General features: G+C 40.4%; 1 protein-coding gene across 1 annotated transcript in view; it reads right to left on the minus strand.

Moving 5' to 3' along the window:
• ahr1b (aryl hydrocarbon receptor 1b) overlaps window positions 1-21,365 on the minus strand; it is a 35,571-nt gene that overhangs the window by 8,442 nt on the left and 5,764 nt on the right. Inside the window, exons 3-8 of the mRNA XM_024288956.2 lie at window positions 16,444-16,550; window positions 10,787-10,876; window positions 5,229-5,352; window positions 4,977-5,116; window positions 1,650-1,855; window positions 404-513 (exon numbers count right to left, since the gene is read on the minus strand). Of these exons, the coding sequence (XP_024144724.1) occupies window positions 404-513; window positions 1,650-1,855; window positions 4,977-5,116; window positions 5,229-5,352; window positions 10,787-10,876; window positions 16,444-16,550 (777 nt within the window). The remainder of the gene's footprint in view (window positions 1-403; window positions 514-1,649; window positions 1,856-4,976; window positions 5,117-5,228; window positions 5,353-10,786; window positions 10,877-16,443; window positions 16,551-21,365) is intronic.

Below are 21,365 nucleotides of genomic sequence, written 5' to 3' on the forward strand. Positions count from 1 at the left end.
CGCTGACAGGCCCGTAAAAAAACACAGCTGGAGTCCACAGCGCTGTGACACCAGAACCGGGTCTGACAGCGAGAGCGGGCGCCGTGAGTCACATCTGAAAGAGTGGTGGGCGTCAGAACCAGCGCCGGCTGCAGACGTTGGACTGAAACTGTTCCTGGGTCGACTTCACACTTGTTTCATGCCTCTTTTGATTCTGGATTTTCACTGCTTGACTGCAGCGATTCCCAACGTCAACATGTGTGTGGTTTACAGGCGCCATGGCAACGACTAACCGGGTCATCTGGTGCATGAGTTAAGTAGGGCATCAACAACGCGAGCTGATGAGGCCAAAGCAAACATTTTTTTTGGGGGGTGGGGATCATGGTTGATGAAAAATGAAGAGGGACTCTCAGCTGCCACTTACTCCGGACGTGGTTTTCGGCGCAGTAAAGCATGTCGGCGGCATGGATGAACTGATATCCGGAGCCTCGCACCCTCAGCTCCGCCTCGGTGTAGCCCAGGACGATTTTACCCCTGGAGAGGCAGGAAAGAATCATGTAGTTACCACACTTCAACGTTGACGATCTTTATATTACCGTAACTCTCCGACTGTCAATGCAACTAACGTGAACTGAATGAGTCACAGAGAAAAAACTGCTTTGTACTGGTGTGCAGCACTTTACAGTGGGAGAGTCCTACCATGAAAGTAAAAATATGTGATGTTAACAGTAGTAAAACGCTAACGGGATTAACATAAACTGATGTTAAAAGTAGTAAAATGCTAACGCAATTAACGTAAACGAAAGTTGACAGTAGTAAAATGCTAACGTGATTAATATAAATTGATGTTTACTGTAGTAAAATGCTAACACAATTAACGTAAACTGATGTTTACAGTAGTAAAATGCTAACGCAATGAACGTAAACTGATGTTTACAGTAGTAAAATGCTAAAACAATTAACGTAAACTGATGTTAACGATAGTAAAATGCTAAAACAATTAACGTAAACTGATGTTAACGATAGTAAAATGCTAAAACAATTAACGTAAACTGATGGTGACAGTAGTAAAATGCTAAAGCAATGAACGTAAACTGATGTTTAGAGTAGTAAAATGCTAAACCAATTAACGTAAATTGTTGTTAACAGTAGTAAAATGTTAACTCAATTAATGTAAACTGATGTTAAAAGTAGTAAAATGCTAACGTGATTAACGTAAACTGATGTTTACGGTAGTGAAATGCTAACGTGATTAACGTAAACTTATGTTAAAAGTAGTAAAATGCTAATGTGATTAACGTAAACTGATGTTTACAGTAGTAAAATGCTAACGCGATTAACGTAAACTGATGTTAACAGTAGTAAAATGCTAACGTGATTAACGTAAACTTACAGTTTTTAATGTGGAGAAAAACAGCTTCGTGCTGATATGCGAACACTTTACAGTAGTAAAGTTTTAACACAATTGACCTAAACGAACAGTTTCTTAAGAAGAAATAATCAGTTTCGTGGCGTTTACATTTTGGCACAGAACTGTTTTTCGTTTGTGTCAGAATCATTTGGAATTTTTAAATAGCGTCAACATTCAAAGAGTTCCAGTAGTTCAAAGAGCGTGTAGTATTTTGTCGTCCCTGGCGACAGCTCTAATGGTAAAAGGGTCGACTGCGTACTTTGCGTCACAGGCCATGGGGGTGAAGTCTAGTTTGTGCTTGGTCCTGAAGATCATGTTCTTGGTGCGGATCTCCAGGATGGCCGGAGGCAGCAGGGGCGTGGCGATGGCGAACAGGGCGAGCTGCGGCGGCGAGCCCCTCTCGCTGTCGCTTGGCTGGCGGCTCTGACCGTGGAGGAACTTGAGTCTGCCCTGGATGTTCAGTGGCTGAGGAGAAATGGATTTAATGGGGTCAGTGTGTCACTGGCTCATCTGGAAGAACGAGGACAGAAATCAGTCTTTTGTTGTGCATTTTCTCAAAAAGTATCGTCAGCCGTGTTTACTTAGCTGGCTAACGTAAGAAAGGAAATTCCCCTCAGAGGAGAACGTCGACACTCTAGACTCTAATATTGGTCACATGGCGGAGTTTGAGGCAGCTTTGTTTGTTTGTACCCACTGAGACTCTGAAGAGCGATCTGAGCATCTCCAGAAACCTTCATCTGAACCATGTGGAGGAGACACCCTTTGAACTCTAAGATCACCGACCAGCAGAGGTCAACGCCTCTCTCCCAGCGTGGCATTTCGTGTGAAGACCCCCCTCCCCATCTCCTCCCCTCTTTTCTCCCACTGTTAGTTCTACCTAATTGACCTTGGTGGGTCTGAGGGCCTGCAGCCGCGGTGTCAGGAATCTGGCCTCGAATAGCAGGAGGGATTATGAAAAACAAAGCCATAGTGAACGGCAGACAGAAGCGGTCCTGGCTTATGGCTCACGCAAACACGACAGGAGGGAGGACGAGGAGGTTCAGACCCTCGTAGGTCTCCAGGGTACGAGGATGCGTCCCTGACTCTCAGAAAGGTCCAGGAAACTTTTTTTTCCTAATGAAAAACATGTAAAAACGCGTAAACGCACGTTTCGGGATCAAAACTCTGGCATTCAAATGTAGCTATACAAGTTTCAGGTTCTATGTTTAAAACGCGCTCAGTGCGAAGTATTGTTTGTGCCACTCTGCCTGCATACTGAGCGTTTTCCCCTAATCAGTATTTTTGTGTTCCTGATTCTCCTCTAACTCTGAGTTTGCCGCCTGCCCTGACCCACGCCTGAACTACCACTATTCTCGCCTGCTCTCTGATATTGTTACGCCTGCGCCCGACCTCGACCTGCCCAAAAAAAAGGCTTTAGCTCCGTCTGACTCCTCTCATCTGCCCGATTGTGACACAAACTTTGACCAATCAGGGACTTGAATTTGGTAGTGACATATGGATTCCTTTTGATTCATGAATTGAAAATTGATCATGTAGGAGAAATTAATATATGCTGTTTGAGCTCGGCTGTAATCAAATGAACCGAATCTTTTAAGTATCGGAATAGAGCTGTGAAAGAAAAACCTTGAAGCAAGATATGCGTGATTTGTGCCACTTTGACATTTCGTATCAACCCTCTTCCAGCTGTCGTTGCCTCGTGGCATGTGCTAGTGAACAATAGAAAAAAGCGAAGCAGAAGAAGCCCCTCCCTGCTTGTCCAGTGTGAAGTTCAAGAACCCATGTTTAGACCGTTCTTGATATCTTCTGTCGCATTACTAGTGAGTCTGTGGGGTTTAAAGACACACCACTGTTGGTGACACAAGTGACCACTTCTAATGAAAAGTCTATGTAAACGCCCATATATGTGAGTTCTGACGTTACTTTACGTTAGTAATGTGTTGCATATTGGCACAAAGCCAATGTAAAAAGCTACCACTCTACTTTTTCACATTAATTACATAAACGGTCGATAGATGAGGCTGCGTTCAAGAGACCACAATAAAAAAGTCATATACACATTTTAGTATGGAGCTACTTTGGGGCCAATATTATTTGAAACCCAAATAAAACTAATATTCAAAAAATATTGATGTTTGGCCAAAAAAAAAAAAAGAAAGATTAAACATTTTGCTATTCTATAATAAACTTAAATATTTTCAGCCTTAAATGTTTTGTTTTTTTAGGTTTCACAACTCAAGATTTAAATTTCAAAACGTTTTTCTACAGTTTCAAAAAAAAATTTCACTTTCAACTCTTTTTTTTCGTTTTTGAATCTAAAAATTTCCGTTTCAAAACTTTTGGTCACGTTGTGGTGCGTTGGGGCGGGGCTAACACCAAGAACCAATCAAAATTGATGAGAGTGATAACTTCCGTCCCGGTTTATTCACTGACACTGAGAACTGTGATCATTACGGTTAGAAAATGTCTGTATTATCTGTACTATCATAGTCTGAAGTCGTCCCAAGACGGGTGTCTTGTACGTGTTTTATCGTGTACAAACATTGAAACGTCCTTATGCTTGGATAAAATGACTAAAATACTTTATAAGTTCTAGTTATCTCCTGTGGCCTAATCACTATTAACGCTTGTATTTTAATTTTTTCTCAGCAGGAAATGTGAGTTTGAGCCCCACAGTGAACACAGCCGTTTCTTCATGTTTGCCATCTTTTTCTTTTGCTAACTATTATTATTTTCATTGCACTTAATGTTTCTTTTTTGCTCTTCTTATTTGTTTATTTGTTTATACAAGTATATATTACAATAATAAACTGCTGACAATATCAAAACAGACTGTCTGTGTGGAGGACAATGAAGAAATCTTCTTTTGTCGTCATCAAATTACTGAACCAACAAGCTGTCACAGCAGAAACACTTGATTCCTGTTTAAACATGTGAGAAAACTCTGTGACAAAAAATGAGAATTTAACTTTAACTTTAGAAAATATGACATTTTTGGATTAAAAAACGAAAAAAAAAAGATTTGAAGCTGAAAATAATTAAGTTTACTTTAGAATAGCACAAAGTTTTGGACATTTGACTTTTTCTTTTTTGGCCAAACACCAATATTTTTCATTTAGTTTTATTTGGGTTTCAAATAATTTTGTCCCCAACATAGCTCCACACTTTAGACTTCTGGCTTAAAACCTCTGTGTTGATTTGTCGCTAAACAAGTTTCCTGTATAAAAAAGCGCAGCCACTGACTGCGTGCTGACAGACAGACCAGGTCGATCTTTGACCAATCAGGGACTCAGATTTGGCTGTGAGGTGTGGACAGGTACGGACGTTTGGACCGGGTTCTGGAATGTGTACGTAGCTTAAGAGCGTGGAAGGAATCATCCCGCTCTGAACTTCGACACCATTTCTCCGTCAGCTGGAGCTGAAAACCCTGACTAAGCAGAAGCCAGATTAGAGGCCTCCCCCCCACGACCCTCAGGTTCTCTTAAGGCGGATTACAGGAGTCCGCGGCGACCTCTGATCTCCACACAGTCAGCAGCACAAACAGACACAAAAGCGCCACAGAGAAAAGGAAAATCCTGGAGAGTTTTACCAGGAAGCCGGACGAGTTGTCCAGCAGACAGCGGAAGCGGCAGACGAAGGCTCTTTCCAGGAAGGAGGAGTTTTCCGGGGGCAGCTGCTCGGGGTTGTAGCTCACGGGGCAGGGGGAGCTGCTGGACGCCAAGTCTCCGCCTGGAAACGTTTTCCCAATAAAAGCAGAAGGACGGAGTTGAAGCATCTGGTGCAGAATCCGAATGTTTGGACGCACGGCTGACTGAGCGCGGTGAGGTTTGGGGAAACAGACCTGCCGGGTCGATGGGGGGTCCCGCGCTGACCGGGGGGTTGAGGGCCCAGTGCAAGTTCCTCCTGAACTCCTGCTGGTCTTCAGTGTGGATCAGCTCAAACACACTCTGGTGCATCACATCAGTCTGACAGGAAAACACAGCGGGAGAGACGTTTTACTTCCCACCCTTCAGTCGGAGTGAAGAACAGTTAATGAGGAGAGGAAACCTCCGACGCTTCCCGCTCTATTCAGAATACAGGACAGCAGCATTTATGAAACCAACAGTTCACATGTATTAGTGTTCACACACAGATTTACTTTTTTTATTTTACTTAAAATGCAGAATGAAAAATTCTGAATTTTGTAGAAACTTCCCTCCATTAACAGGTTTGTTTGGGTTTTTACCGCTACCTCTGTAACCAAACGCGATTAAAAAAATGTATATTATATAATCTTATTTTAGAATAGTCAAATGACTTGTTTTTGATACAAATTGGCTGAACTTCATTACCTTATTCAGAATGAAACTGGCTCAAATTTAGCCTTTTAATCTCTGCGAGAGATTTTCTGTTAGCATTAAGCTAGCCAAGCTATTTAACCTAATTAAAAATATATATAATTTATCATTTTTATGAGTTTATCATTTTAATTTATTCATTTTTAAGTTAATCATTCCAACAGGGATGAACAGAAGGAATAAAATTGACTCAAATTTAGCTTTTTAATCTCTGCCAGAGAACTTCTGTTAGCATGAAGCTAGGTAAGCAGTTTGACATTTAAACCAATAAACTGCCTCACAGGTCTGACATGAAGAAAAACACAATTTTTGTGCTTTCTGAAACAAAAATGTTGCCGTTACATCTTGTAGTTACAACTAAAACAATTTAAATTTGAGCTTATGAAGTTTCTACGTTTGACTTTGCAATAACTGCATCCATATTTACCGCTCAGCTAACCTAATTAAATATATATATACATAAACAATTTAGAATTTAATTATTTTGATATATAAAGTTGTTTCTGATGGAGATACGATAACTTTCACTCCTACAGGAATGAACAGAAAAGATAAAATTCAGCTTTTTAATCTCTGCGAAAGATTTTCTGTTAGCATTAAGCTAGCTAAGCGGTTAGCCAATTATGAATGCAAACCTGAATAAAAATATATATATTTCAGTCTTACACTGCTGGGTTTTGTCATTTTAGTTTGGACTTTGGTAGTCTTAGTTTGCAGGCTTTGTTTATTTGTTTTCTTGTTTGGCCAAGGTTTAAATTCCCTTTGTGGTTTGTCGTTTTGTTTGAATCTCCACACTAATTATTTCAGTTTGTTCTTTCATTTCAGGACACAGGATTTTATTTATTTAATAGAATGTATTCCTTTTATTCTTATTGGTGTCCAGCTTTTGCTATTGTCCCCCTAGACCCGAGGTTCAGGAGACATACCAATGAGTTAAATGCTTTTATAAAATGTCTCATATTTAGTCTAAATCTGGGTTGAATCCATTTCCAAGTTTGACTCTCCAAGTCCTCCAAATAAACTGTGTAATTTGTCCCGTTCATTATGAACTGCGTTCACGAGTCCTGATATGACACACAGACTGTTTTAGCTTTTACTTGGTAAAGTTTTTAAATGCTGTCCTGCTAAGAACAAAAGCATGAATTATTCAAGAGGTCTGTTTTTAGCTGTGAGGGATTTCAGAGAGATGTTTCTCATTCCTAAAACTTTAATGTGCCAGACATACATGTTTTTGTTTCTTTTTTAGACAGAAACTCAGCTGTAAAGGTTTGTTGGTGCGAGCAGAAAGTAAGAAACTTTAAGAGAAGTTCTGTAATGACAGTGAGGTGTTAGGACACCTGTAGGAATCCTTTCAACAGGAGTGACACAGACTTATTTCTTTGTATTTTCACTTACATTTCAGGTTTCAGGCTTTGATATTATGGTTGGTAGCACGAGTGTTCTTCCAAAACACTAGATTTCATGTTCTATGCTCATGTTGGGGTCATGGTGGATTAGTACTTAGTGACATCTGTCTGTAGGGTTGTTGTGTTAGTAACCAGACCAACCTGAAGTCCCCCCCCCAACACCCACACTGACCAATCGAGGCGCCCTTGAGCAAGGCCCTCGGCTCTGATTGTTTTAGTGGACCTGTGGCTTAAAAAAACCCAAAGAACTCCTAGTTTCTTTCTCATCCTCCTTCTAAGCTGCTAACTCCACTTTTGGACGTTCTGAAGGGTCCGTTTGATTTTGTTTGCCTTGAAGTGGAGCCAAAAGAAATCAAGTGTCGCAGAACCTTTGATTCAAGCATGTGGACCCGAGCCAAGGACCTACAGTGGCTGCCATGTGGGTCGCTCAGAGCGGCCGTGAACTGGCTTTGGACTGGGGCAGAACCCACCCTCCCCGGCGGGGAGGAGTCAGGCGCGGGTCACCAGAAGGAATGTTGACAGGCTCAAGTGTTGGCTGAAACGATTTTCAAACATTCCTCACTCTGGATCTGGACTTCACACGATTTTTCCTTTGGTTTCTTCAGCAGCTTGTTTTTGGGAACACTAAAGATTAAATAATTTACCCTATTATAATAATCTGTGGCGTGGAAGCAGCTGACATGTCTTCAGCACATGATCCAATGAGCGACCTTAAGCCCCCATCTTCTAATCTGAGGGCATCTGAGCAGCTTCAGCCATGATGGCGCTCCTCCGCGTCTCCTTCGATGTCAAAGCTCCGTTTATCTGAAGGAGCGCCGCTGTTTCCAAACACGGCGTTTATTGCAAGACGGGTCTGTTTGCTAAACAGCAGGTGACGTCGCTGAGGTGGACGGGGAGGCGGGCGGAGACTGTGTCAGTCAGTCAGACGGGCAGACTGGGGTAAATTGATAAGCACATTCTCCTAAATGAGATTAGACTGAAGGAAGCTGTGCTTTGTTGTGAGGCTAATGGGATTACAGCTCCTGCTCCATATGTGCACGTCCACAGCCCTGAGGGTGGACAGGCGCTCGCTCCTAGAACTTCTCTAAAATCCAGTCCTGCATGACAAACTCCACCTCTTCTGGAAATGGAAGATGCATCTTAACTCTTTGAGCGTGAAGGCCAACATTTCAGACAGGCCATATATTCATGGTTAGGGGCTGTTTGTTCTAAAGGGAACCAATAATGTGGGGGGTTGTCACAAAAACGCCTCCATCTGACTCACGTATTAGTTTATGTTGCTGTTATTAATAAAAAATACATTTAAAAACTCATTTGTTTGTCTGTAAAACACCATAAAGGCCCTACTGTCATATTTTATTATAAGATGAACTTAAAATGTTTTTAAAAAAACGACAGTCCGCCTTAAAATCTGTAGTGCCTTATTTAAGGAGTAATTCTGGTCATGTTTACTGATGTTGAGAGGTACAAAATGTTTAGTTGGGTTATATAGTAAATACGCTAACGTGGCTAACGTGTCACACTGTGTTTTTTAGCGTTCCTAACGAGGTTGGTAGTTAGCATAATCACAGTTGTGTTTAGTTTGAGTCTATAATTTAAAGTGCTACAAACAAAGTTGGAAGTTCCAGGTATTGCGAACATGTGCTAAGGTGGCTAACGTGGCTAACGCTTCTAACGAGGCTAACGCGTAGCGATGTCGGACTGTGCTTTTTTTCTTATGTGTCACTAGCAAGGACGGGACTTAGCTAAATCATAGTAACATTTCTTTTAACTATAGACTGGGAGTTACAATTATAGTTAATATGCTAATGTGGCTAACGTGTAGCGTGTCAAACTGGCCTTTTTTCGTATGTGTCACTAGCAAGGTCAGGAGTTGGTGAAGTCACAGTAATGCTTGTTTTTTAATGTCTGTTTTTTTCTTGTTACAAACAAGACTGGAGTTACAGTTATAGCTAATATGCTAATGCGGCTAACGTGTAGCGTGTCAAACTGCGCTTTTTTCTTATGTGTCACTAAGAAGTTTGTGCAGTCACAGTGATGTTTGCCTTAACGGTATCAGTCTGTTTTTTCAAATGTTACAAACACAATTGGAAGTTCGTGTATTGTGAATATGCTAACGTGGCTAACATTTCTAACATGGCTAATGTGTAGGACTGCAAAAACTTTTTTTGTGTTACTAAAAATGTTGGCAGTTAGCATAGTCACAATAAAGTTAGCAGTATCAATATGTTTTATTCATGTTACAAACAAGGTTGGGGGTTATGGCTAATGAGAAAATGCTAACGAGGCTAATGAGGCTAACGTGTAGTGGTGTCGGACTGCTTTTTTTCATGTGTCACTAGCAAAGTCGGGAGTTAGCTAAGTCACAGCAATGCTTGTTTTAACTGTATCAGTCTGTTTTTTTCTTGTTACAAACAAGACTGGGAGTTACAGTTATTGCTAATATGCTAATGCGGCTAACGTGTAGCGTGTCAAACTGTGCTTTTTTCTTATGGGTCACTAAGAAGTTTGTGCAGTCACAGTGACGTTTGCCTTAACGGTATCAGTCTGTTTTTTCAAATGTTACAAACACAACTGGAAGTTCGTGTATTGCGAATATGCTAACGTGGCTAACATTTCTAACATGGCTAATGTGTAGGACTGCAAAAACTATTTTTTGTGTTACTAAAAAGGTTGGCAGTTAGCATAGTCTCAATAAAGTTAGTTTTAGCAGTATCAATATGTTTTTTTTCACGTTACAAACAAGGTTGGGAGTTATGGCTAATGAGAATATGCTAACGAGGCTAATGAGGCTAACGTGTAGTGGTGTCGGACTGTGCTTTTTTTATGTGTCACTAGCAAAGTCGGGAGTTGGCTAAGTCATAGTTATGTTTGTTTTAACTATAGACTGGGAGTTACAGTTGTAGTTTATATGCTAATGCAGCTAATGTGTAGCATGTCAAACGGTGCTTGTATTTTGTGCCACTAGCATGTTTGGGAACTCGTGCAGTCACAGTGACGTTTTTTTAGCGGTACTAGTCTGTTTTTTCAAGTTTTACTAACACAATTGGAAAGTCAGGTATTGTAAATATATGCTAATGCTTCCAATGTGGCTAACGTGTAGTGCTATCCTTTTTTTAATTTTCACATGTTACAAACAAGGTTGGGAGTTCAGGCAAATGAAACTATGCTAATGAGGCTACAGGTTAGAGAAATGAATGCGACTAACGTGTAGCGGTGTTGAACTTTTTAATTTTTTTCACGTGTTATTGTGAGTTACCGCAGTCACAGTAACGTTTGTTTGAGTTATATCTGTGTTTATCATGTGATACAAACACGGTTGGGAGTTACAAGTATCAAGTCAACATTTCTATGCCAACCACTCTAGCCAATAAGAAGTGAGCTTGTTGGAAGGCCACACCCCTCAGGTGAATCTGTCAATCAAAGGCTTTGATGTGAGACCACATACTTTTTCTGAGGCATCTGATTGGTCAATTTATAACTCAAATAACTTGAACTACAGAAGAAAATTGGGATTATGAAGAAGAACAAATGACTATTATGGGATTTTGGCAACTTGGAGATAGCAGGTACTTTCTGTTTGGAATGACAGCGGGGAGGGGCCACTCAGTCCAGTTCTCCTATACAGTCAATGATCTAGCCCTGCAGCAGAATACCTGATGGAAGCCCAGGTAGTCCAGAATGGTGTGGGAGCAGAAGAAGATGATGCCTTCAGACGTCACCACCAGGACGAAGCCGTTGAGAGCCTGCAAGGAGCAAAATGGAGACATGTCATGTAAAAAAAAGAAAAACATTTTCTGAAGTTACTCCTGAAGCCCTAAAAGCCCAGCTTTAAGCAGATAAATGAGAGTTTCATCTCAAACAACACTTTTTCCAAGAAGGTCATGAATGTTTATGGAACAAAGCGTTCTGATTCAGAAGGAAAGAAATGGGACATCTGGAAAAGAAAGACAACGGAAACAAAAGGAAACAGGGATGAGAGCTCCCCCAGGCAGGAAACGAGAGAGGAGGAGACGAGGATGACTAACACCTCCGTCACGGCTCCTCCTCGTCTTGGTTGGAGCCCCGGGGCTCCAGGAGGAGGTGATGACACGGTTTCACAACACGGCGTAGAGCCGGCGAACGGCCTCCCTCTCGCTGGTGAGGAGGAGGAAGAGGAGGACGAGGAGGAAGAGGAGGCCTCAGCGACGGAGCGCTCTTTATCGGATCGGACGCGTGCGCTCATACCGCCATCCTCGCGTCCTCGTTAAGTCGTGCTGAGGATCCACCGCGTCGTGGCAGGAGGTCACGGCGCTGCGACCGTGCCTCTGAGCCGAATAGAATCAACTACAGCGTCTACTCGAGAACCGCATGATGACGCGGAGGTGTTTGCACTGATACTCAGATTGTTTTTCAGGAAACCTTTGATTATCTGATGAATCACTTTAAGGGCCTGTACAGGGGTGTCAAACTCAATCACACAGGGGGCAAAAGTCCTTTTTTTTCTGGTAGGGCTGCCGTGATTAGTCGACTAATCGACTATTAAAATAGTCGATGACTAATTTAATAGTCGATTAGTCGTTAAATTATATTATATAGAGTCAGAGTGTAGTAAAGTTAAAAGGTATAACGTCATTCTCCAAGCTTTTTGGACTATTTTGCCATTTATTAATTTTTGTAAGCTATTTTGGAGTTTAACTATTTCAGCTACATGCTAGCTGTGTTGGCTAATTTAGGCCTTTTTTTTTGGCTAATTTGGAGTTTAGCTAATATTACAAATGCATGCCAGCTTTTTTGGCTAACTTGTTCTTTTTTCAGTTTTTTTAGACTAATTTGGCATTTAACTAATATTTTATCTGGCTATCAGCTTTAACATTTTCAACAATTAGCTTCAGCGATATCAGCTATCAACTTCAGTGTTTTTAGCTATCAATTTCAGTTCCACTTTGCACATGACCCAATTAGTCAACTAATTGGAACAAATAATTGGTGATTGGCCGACTATTAAAATAGTCGTTTGTGGCACCACTATAATCTGGAACACATTTTCAGTCTGAATATACCCAGGTGGACTCTGGTCTGGGACCAGAACCCGGTCTCTGACCCATCTTTTGAGGTGGTCTCAGTTTGTATTTCCTGAGCAATGACTAAAAAGATCTTTTAGCTACGTGGTTTTGATAACAAGCTTCGGCTCAAACCAGGCAAGACCGCTTGATGGCAATCTGAATACAGACTAAACGCAAAGTTCAGGACTCGGTCCGGACCAAGTGATTTTCTCAGTGTGAATGCGCCTTAAGTTTGGCACGGAAGAATTTGGAAATTAGCTAGTCGTCCCTTTTGGGTCTCCAGTAGGGCTGGGTTATAAAAATGGATTAATCGATTTAGCACTTAAAGCTAAAGTCCACTTGCTTGGTGCTAATGTTTAATACAATTTCCCATAGAATTTCCCATGCTAACCCTCAGTCGACCAAAAAAGTACATTACTGACTAAATGAACATCTTTATAAACTCACAGATATTAATTTTCCAAACTCTTCTAAGGAAATATTTTTTTAAATAAACTGTTTGTGGTCTAAAACGTTGTTTTTTTCCTTATACAGTGGTCTTCTTCTTGAATAAGGTGCACTTTTATAGCTCAATCGCCACCTAGTGGCCAAACTGAAACTTCCTCCAGGAGAAGCAGAACAATGTTTACAATGTTAATGATCTGAACATTTTTGTTAGAACACTGATATTCACGATCTCATTATTTCACTAATACATTTTATAATATGTGAACTGTATCAGATTAATATATTAATATATACAAATTATATAGTAGATTTTTAATGTATTTCTAAACAAACGTGTATAAATGTGTAAACTTAAAATTAAACTGAATTGAAGAATCGAAAGAATTAAAAAAAAAAATCGCAATTGAATCGTTTCTGGAAATTATAACTGATAGCCAGCCCTAGTCTCCAGCCCTAGTCTCCAGCCCTAGTCACCAGCCCTAGTCTCCAGCCCTAGTCTCCAGCCCCAGTCTCCAGTCCTAGTCTCCAGCGGGCATAGAATGCTAATATTCATGTACTGGTCGGAGCGCGAAAGACTGACACATCGCCCCAATGACTGCCTGTGAATTTAGAGTTCATTTTAAGATTATTTTACTTGTTTTTAAAACCACAGCTGTACCTCTTAGAGTTTCTCTCACTACACCGCGGTTCGATGCCTCAAATCATGATCTTCATCTACTGGATTTACCGGGTTTTTTATAAGAGTTCTGAACCACTGTTCACAAACATGCTCATCATCTATTTTTTTAGGGTCAGGAATCGATTAAAAAAAATTAACTTATTAATCGCAAACGTGGAAAAATTAATCGCAATTAATCGCTTTTTTTTGTGTCAGTATTTTCTGACCACTTATTATTTGTAAATAATAAGAAAATGAAATCCCAAATGAAACTCTACATTTGGAACATTTATTTTTAATTATTGCTGTTAATTGATAACAAAAAAATCGGATTAATCGCACTTTTGTGTTGCGATTAATCCCGATTATTCATCATTTTTTATAAGGTGAAATTTATTTGTACAATATGGCGCCGGACCACGGATCAAATAGTCCATTTTTTGTGCAAAAAATACAAAAATAGCAGGAATAAAATACTAAAACCGATTAAATATGAATTTCTTTTATAGATGACCGTGGCATAAGTGGGATAATACTCTATTTGATTAGTTAATACTTATTAACGAGTTAATTCTTTTTTATTAATCGCGTGTGTTTATGTGTAAATGTTCAGCGCTCTAATGTTTTAAAAACTTCTTAGAAGACATTTGCAAAGAAAAATACTTTATTTATTTTGCATTTTAACTGTTTTATCCTTTTGTTGCTGTTTTAATAACTAAAGTTTCACTATTTGGCGTCTTCTTTGACTGCGGTCATGTTACGGCGCCTTTATAATAAAGATATTTATGGATTGAACGGGAAACTATTGCATTAAAAATGTTCAAAAATGCATGTTCCATTCTTTAAGATTAAAAACAGATATTTATAAAGTACACAAACGAACGTCCAACAAAAACAGAATTATGATGACGGCGATTCAGGAGTTCAAAGGGAGCAGGAATATTCAGGTCAGGTTTGGTAAGCGAATGAAAAACCAAACCAGACGATATTAAACAGAATCCATCAGGCAGATTAGGATTAGAGATTATAGATTTAAACACTGGAAAGATGCTCCGGGCCGCTAACATGACCCCACCCACCACGCACACAAACGCACACAGATGCAGTGTGTAAATGTTTGTGTGATAGCCGAGATAAGGAGGACTCTGAGTCATGTCCAGTTTATTTTAAACCTCTTGAAGAAGACGTCTTCTGTAGGAGGAGGAAACAGGAAGGAGGCTCCACTTCCTCCTTCAGCGGTGTGTTGTTGTGTTCCTCACGGTTGTGTTGTTGTCGCTTTGCAAACACACAGTCACACAGGGGTAGGGAAGAGCCACGTTACTTCACGCCGTCAATAATTCACGCCTTCACCGGGTCTGTATAATTCATGGCGCGCCGTCTGAACGGGGCCGCCAAGGCCGCCGCCATCTCTGTGAGCTCAGCTGCCAGCTCGCCAGATCCAAAGAGATCTAGAGGAGATCCACCTGACAAATACACACCGGATCTCTGAGATCATCCACAGGAGATTGGTTCAAAAAAACTGAAGTGTGGCCAGATTACTGACTGGAGTTGGCTCCGCCCAATTTAGTAGTACTCCAAAAATGGGCGGGACAAAAGAATACCACCAAATAAAAACACACCTTCTTATTTATTCTTACATTTTCAAGCTGTGAATGAACATTTTTGAAACCAGGCTGTAAAAAATAAAAGCATTTTCGGTATAAAGTGGCTTGTAAACATTAGAATCAATAAAAAATATCCCCCATAAAACCAGCCTCCAGTGGTCATTTGAGGTACTACATCATTTAGAAGTTATCACTTTTTTAACCTATCAATAGAGGAAAAAAGGTGTGAAGTGGAACAGGATTATCCGCCTAATACTCCAAAAATGGGCGAGACAAACCACTGATTACAAAAACATCTTATTGCTGCAAGACTTTCCCAACAGTGAATTAGAAAACATCTACAGTTGTGATAGAAAGAAAATGCTGCTAAGTTTTAGACACCGGGCTGCAAAGACGTTTATTTTATGTGGAAAATGACTTTTTAACATCAAAGTCGACTGGAAAATGTCTCCTAATATAATCAGCCTCCAGTGGTCACTAGAGGTACTGCAACATTTTTTAAAAAAGGGTATAGATTGGAGTTTGCTTCATCCAACTTGGTTATACTCCAAAATTAGGTGGGAAAAACCATTATTAAAAAATAATAATAATAAAACGCTTTTTATTATTGTATTTCCAAACAGTAAATTAGTAAAAAATCTCCCTAAAGTTGTGATAGACAATACATCCAGCAAAGTTTTTTTTTTTTTTTAAACCAGACTGCAAAGACGTTTATTTTTGGTGTAATGTGACTTTTTTACATTGACGTCAATGGAAAAATGTCCACTAATAAAACCAGCCTCCAGTGGTCATTTGAGGTACTGCAACATTTTCAGTTTTTGTTCATCTTTCAATTCAGGGAAAAAAATGGCGAAATGGAAACTTTGTTGACTGGAAAAAATTATCTTGGTAAATCTTGCTAATAATCCAAAAATAGGCGGGAAAATCCGCCAATTTTGAAACACCTACCATTATTTATGCAAAAACTTCCAAACAGCGAATTAGACATAAACATTATTGGTTTAGTTTGTAAAGTTAACATAATAAACTATATAAAACAAACAACCAATATAAAAAGGAATAGGCAGAAGCTTAAGAAGCTAATTCGATGCCTTTCCTTGATAACTAAACAATGTCCATACTAATCAGCTTGATAAAGCTGATTAGTATGGATATATTGTCATAATTAGGTTAAAGGTTAATTTTTGGTATGAAACCAGACATTTTACCACTAAAGTCACATAAGAAAATGTCCTCTTTAAAGCCTCTAGTGGTCATTTAAGGTACTGCAACATTTAAATCTGGCCAATACTCTGAAAATAGGCGGGGCTAACAGTTTTCTTGGATCTGGCTACCACCAATTTAAATAAATAATAACACGGCCCTTATTTATGCACACATGAACAATGATTTAGTAAAAAACATTCCCCGTCACTGTTAACAGTAGATCATAAAACAACATTTGAACTTTTGGTTTAATATTAGAAGTTTCTGGATGCTAAAAGATTATGGAGAAAAACATAAAAATAGAAACCAGAGATCTCGGCTGATCTTTCTTCTTGTGTTTCAGCGTCACTCACCTGCAGCAGCAGCTCCCCCTCAGGGATTTGACTGTCTGCAGCCGCCGCCGCCTTAAAGCCCCCGTCCTGATGGTTGACGCCGTTAGGGGGCTGGTTCTTCAGCGCCACTGTAAGAAACAAGAGAGGAGTCGAGTCATTAAGATGGGGCTTCAGTGACATTAGAGGGAAAAGTGCTTTTAATGAACTCAAGAGAGACGGAGTGGAGCGTGGACTGAACTCTACATCCTCAAACTCAAAGATGAAGCCCTGAAGGGGAAATTCAAAGCTCCATCCCAGCAACAGTTTGGGTTTAATCTGCATCAAAGTTTCCGGTCAAAACACAATCATGTAAACTAATGATCGCTCCTGATCCGCCGCCAGACGTTTGTGCGGCGCAAACACGGAGCAGAGCGAACGCGGGCCGTCAATAATTGAGAGGCTGACGGGCGCGGGGAGAACTTAGCGGCCTGACGTCAGCGGCGAGAGACGCCGGCGGGAAGCAACAGCCCGAGGCGGCCGTGAGCGCGAGTGGAAGAGACGTGTTGGCACAACTTAGAGCGAGGGACGACAACAACATCCCATAAAACCTTCACAACAGAGGAGAAGGCAAACATGGAGGACAACACAAATATGGAGGACAACACAAATATGGAGGACAACACAAACACACGGAGGAAAACACAAACACACAAAATTGCAGCAACAACTACAGACAACTGTTATTCTTTCCATGGATGGAGGAATCCATGTTGATAGATAGATGGATGGATGGATGGATGGATTGTTGGATGGATGGATGGATTTATGGTTCTTGAGAAGAATCTTTTAATCTACATGAAGGATCTTGTTGTTTTCTTCCAAACATGGACTTTAACGCAGAACCGGAGCTTTAAAAACAACAAAATCTATTTTTGTTGTTTGGAGAGGACCAGCACGACACATCTCAGTGTCCTGATTTCTCTGTACGTGCACACCTGTACGCTTCACCTGGGAATCAGGCTAGCACCAGGACCTCCGTCCAGAGCATCTGAGAGTTCACCTCCAACACACACGTGGACGAGGTGACCAGCTGACAGCGGTGACTCTGTCCCCGGGGACGACAACACACATCCGCCCGTGCCATCCTGCTGCTCATCCACCCACCAGCCTGACATGTTCACGGGGGGAGGGACGGCCCAGATGAATTTTTCAGAGCTTTGGAAGAGGGCTGCAGCGAAAGAGCATTGTCTGCAAACTGTGGCGTGTTTGTGTGCGCATCGCTTCAAGATGTCCCTTTGAAATATTCATAGTGGCCTTTAAAATAAAAACTCCAAGTATGAAGCGGTGAAAGCCCCAGCTTATAGATGAGAGAGGAACCTCTGATTTGGAGTTAGGGGGCCTTCCTGTAGGGGATGGTTCACGGCAACCATACAGTTTGTTGCATGTCTGAGGCTCATTAATGTGAGCAGCGATTTTTATTTCTCTAAATTAAAGTAAAATTTCTGATTTTCCATTGCAACCAGAATCTTTAACATTATAGCATCGAAACATTGGAGAGAACAAGCTTTTTTACTACCGTCACTGTACATGTGAGCTATAAGGAAATAAAAAAGTAACATCTAGCCCAGGGGTGTCAAACTCAATCGCAAAAGGGGCCAAAACCCAAAACACACCGAACAGGAAAAACGTTTATTAAACACTCTATAACTACATTTTTAAAACTTCAAAACCATACATTTTTAACATAATTATGAACTAGATATATAACATTACTTGTGATAATGCTAGTGTGAATTCTGCCGCTGAAAATGACAGTGCTGATAGTTAAAGATGCTTCAGTGAAAGACTGAAATGAAACATTGAAGTTGATAGCTAACTAAAGTATTAGCTAAATAATAAATTAGCTAAAAAACTAAAAGAAAAAAGACTGAAGTTAGCCAAAACAGCTAGCAAGCAGCTGAAATAATAGCTAACCTTCAGATGAGAGCATAAAAACTTTAAAAAAAGACTAAATTAGCTTAATCAATGGCCGGGTTATGCTCCGGCACCCCACGGCCGACCCCGAAAGGGACAAAGCGGACAAGAAGATGAATGAATGAATGAGCTAGCATGTAGCCTATATTAGCTAAACTCCAAAACAGCCTTAAAAAAGCCTAAATTAGCCAAAACAGCTAGCAAGTAGCTGAAAAAATAGCTAAACTTCAATTAGCCTAAAAGCCTTAAATTAGCTTAAACAGCTAGCATGTAGCCTTGATATTAGCTAAACTCCAAAACAGCCTTAAAAAAGGCATTAATTAGCCAAAACAGCTAGCAAGTAGCAGAAAAAAATAACTAAACTTCAAATGGCCTAAGAAGGTTTTTAAAAAGCCTAAATTAGCTTGAACAGCTACCATGTAGCCTAAATATTAGCTAGACTCTAAAACAGCCTTAAAAAGCTTAATTAGCCAAAACAGCTACCAAGTAGCTGTAAAAATAGCTAAACTTCAAATAGCCTAAAATGTTTCTAAAAAGCCTAAATTAGCTTAAACAGCTAGCATATTGCCTAAATATTAGCTAAACTCCCAAACAGCCTCAATGCAAAAAGGCTAAATTAGCCAAAATGGCTAGCATGTAGCTGAAATATTAGCTGAACTCTAAAATAGCCTAAATAAAAACCTTAGTAAATTCCAAAATAGTATAAAAAGTTAGCAGAATGGCAGTTTTTAAAAGTTTAGCATAATTATGAATAATAAAAAGGCAGGAATATTATTCCAGAATAAATCAATCTATAATTAACTTTCAATATTTTGCACTACATAAACATAATATTTGTCAAAATTAAAAAAGTTAAAAATTAGCGCAAGATAACATCGGGCCATTAATAACAATAAATAAAATGATCTGGAGGGCCGGACCCGGCCCCCGGGCCTTGATTTTGACACATGAGATCTAGCGGCACTTTGAGTCAGGATGGCTTTAGCTGTTGCAGTTCCTGAAACGACCACTTGAGGGTGTTTTTAGAGGGGAGCTATTTCTCATTAACGTTTGTGTGAAAAAGCCAAACTATACTCTTAAAATAATAGTTGGTACAGCTCGATTTCACAAAAATCTTTACGACCGGTTTCACTGAAGCTCCAATCTGTGTTTCACTTGGATTGTGTATTCACTTTTGGCAGATCCGTGGACTCAATCTCCCTTCACTCAGCCCCCCCCACCCCCCTTAAAGACTCTTGCTGAGATGAGGTGGAGTAAACTGGCAGCTGGCACCACGAATCCTCTGGGTTACATCAGGGATTAGCGGGTGATTGTATGGAAGTCTATGTTGGTGTTTTTGCAGAGTCATTTAGCCCAGTGGTCCACGACCTTTTTCAGCCGCTTTAGGCCCTACACACAGAAAAAAAAACACTTTTTCCAAAATGGCGGCTTTTCTGTTGGTTTTATCTCCATAGCAACCATTATATTTTAGGATTGCCTGGGGGTGACGGACAGGTCGATGCCACTTTTAGAAGAATCAGCAAAAGTAAACTTCTGGATTTCCTTAGCAACAGGAGTTTTTTTGTTAACCACGCCTACATTCCTGTTGTGTTCATATTATATGTCCTCTTGTTTTGTTCATGTATTAAATTTTTTACAATATTCTGGCAAAAAATATGGGCACAACATAGGAACGCTACTTTTGCTAGCTTGTCGCGCTAATGCAGTTCAAAATCTACTAATTTTCAAACTAACATTTTTCCCCAAGTAGCTGCTCAATCCCCATAGAAGTAGTTTAAATTTGTAGAACGTATTAAAAGTGAGTTGTATGTCAAATTAAAGATGGCCTCCTCCCCCCGAGGTCAAAGGTCAATGAAAGTTTAACTTTTTTAGAATCACCTTTTTTTTTTACCTTTTTTAAAGGGTAACCAAACCCTAAACTAACTTCATTAACTTTAGCTGTTGACCCTCTATTAATGGGACTTCAACAGTGCTGTCTGTTAGTCCTTGACAAATGTTCGACAATATAAAATAAACGCATTAAATTCTCGAAATTATAGTCTAAAACTGTCTCTGTGCTGCACCCTACAGGTTGAAACGAGGTACTACAGTTTAATTTTCTGATTGGTCAACTGGTGTGAGTCCAACGTCATGATGCTCTGAGCTCCAGTATAATAACCCCGCCCATCTTTGAACGCTCGACACGGAGACGTCAAGAGTGCCGGAGGTCACTTCGGGATATTTTCCTTTAAAAAATAGAAATGTTACCATGTAAACCAGGTCCGTTCACACCCGCCTCTGCAACACAAGTTCGAGAAACTATTTCTAATAAAAGTGGTGTATGGTCTTTGAAACCAGTTCAACTTTGACCAAACAGACTCTGATTTGGTCGTGACGTCCATTATAATTACACCGTTTCACAAAGCTCGTTTAGTCCGGTGTGAACGTAGCACCGGATGTGAACGTCCTCCATCATCTTCTCCTCAGACGGGACGTTTGGCGTTGCACTAGCGGCTGATGCGGATAACATTTTCATAATATCTGCAAGTCAATGCGGACTAGATCTGGTTCCTGTGCCAATGAAGTGCGAGCGTAAACAGCTTTGACTGATTAAAGATGAAATGACGGAGCCGCTGAATTACATAAACAAACACTAATCTGCTTTAAGGGTTTCTGAGACCCATGTCGACTCACACACACGTTCTTTAATCCCGCAGCCCCTCCCCCCCGTCATTTTAAGATCACTTTTCAGTTCGGCAAATATGCTACATTAAAAACCCCAAACATCTCGTCCCGACCTCCGCCTCCATCCATCTCACAGATGAGCCCATCGACCTAAATATGCCAGCCCACACAGATGATGCGAACCCCCCCGCAGCGGCGCCCTCCGCTCGTGAACTCGTCTGACTGCGGCTTGTGTTGTGATTTGATGCGTAATCTCTCCAAGCTTGTATCATGTCGCGGCGCTGATGTTTTCTGTTTTACAGACGAGATTGGATTGTCCAATCTAC

This window comes from Oryzias melastigma, linkage group LG2, assembly GCF_002922805.2.
Source record: "Oryzias melastigma strain HK-1 linkage group LG2, ASM292280v2, whole genome shotgun sequence".
NCBI lineage: Eukaryota > Metazoa > Chordata > Actinopteri > Beloniformes > Adrianichthyidae > Oryzias > Oryzias melastigma.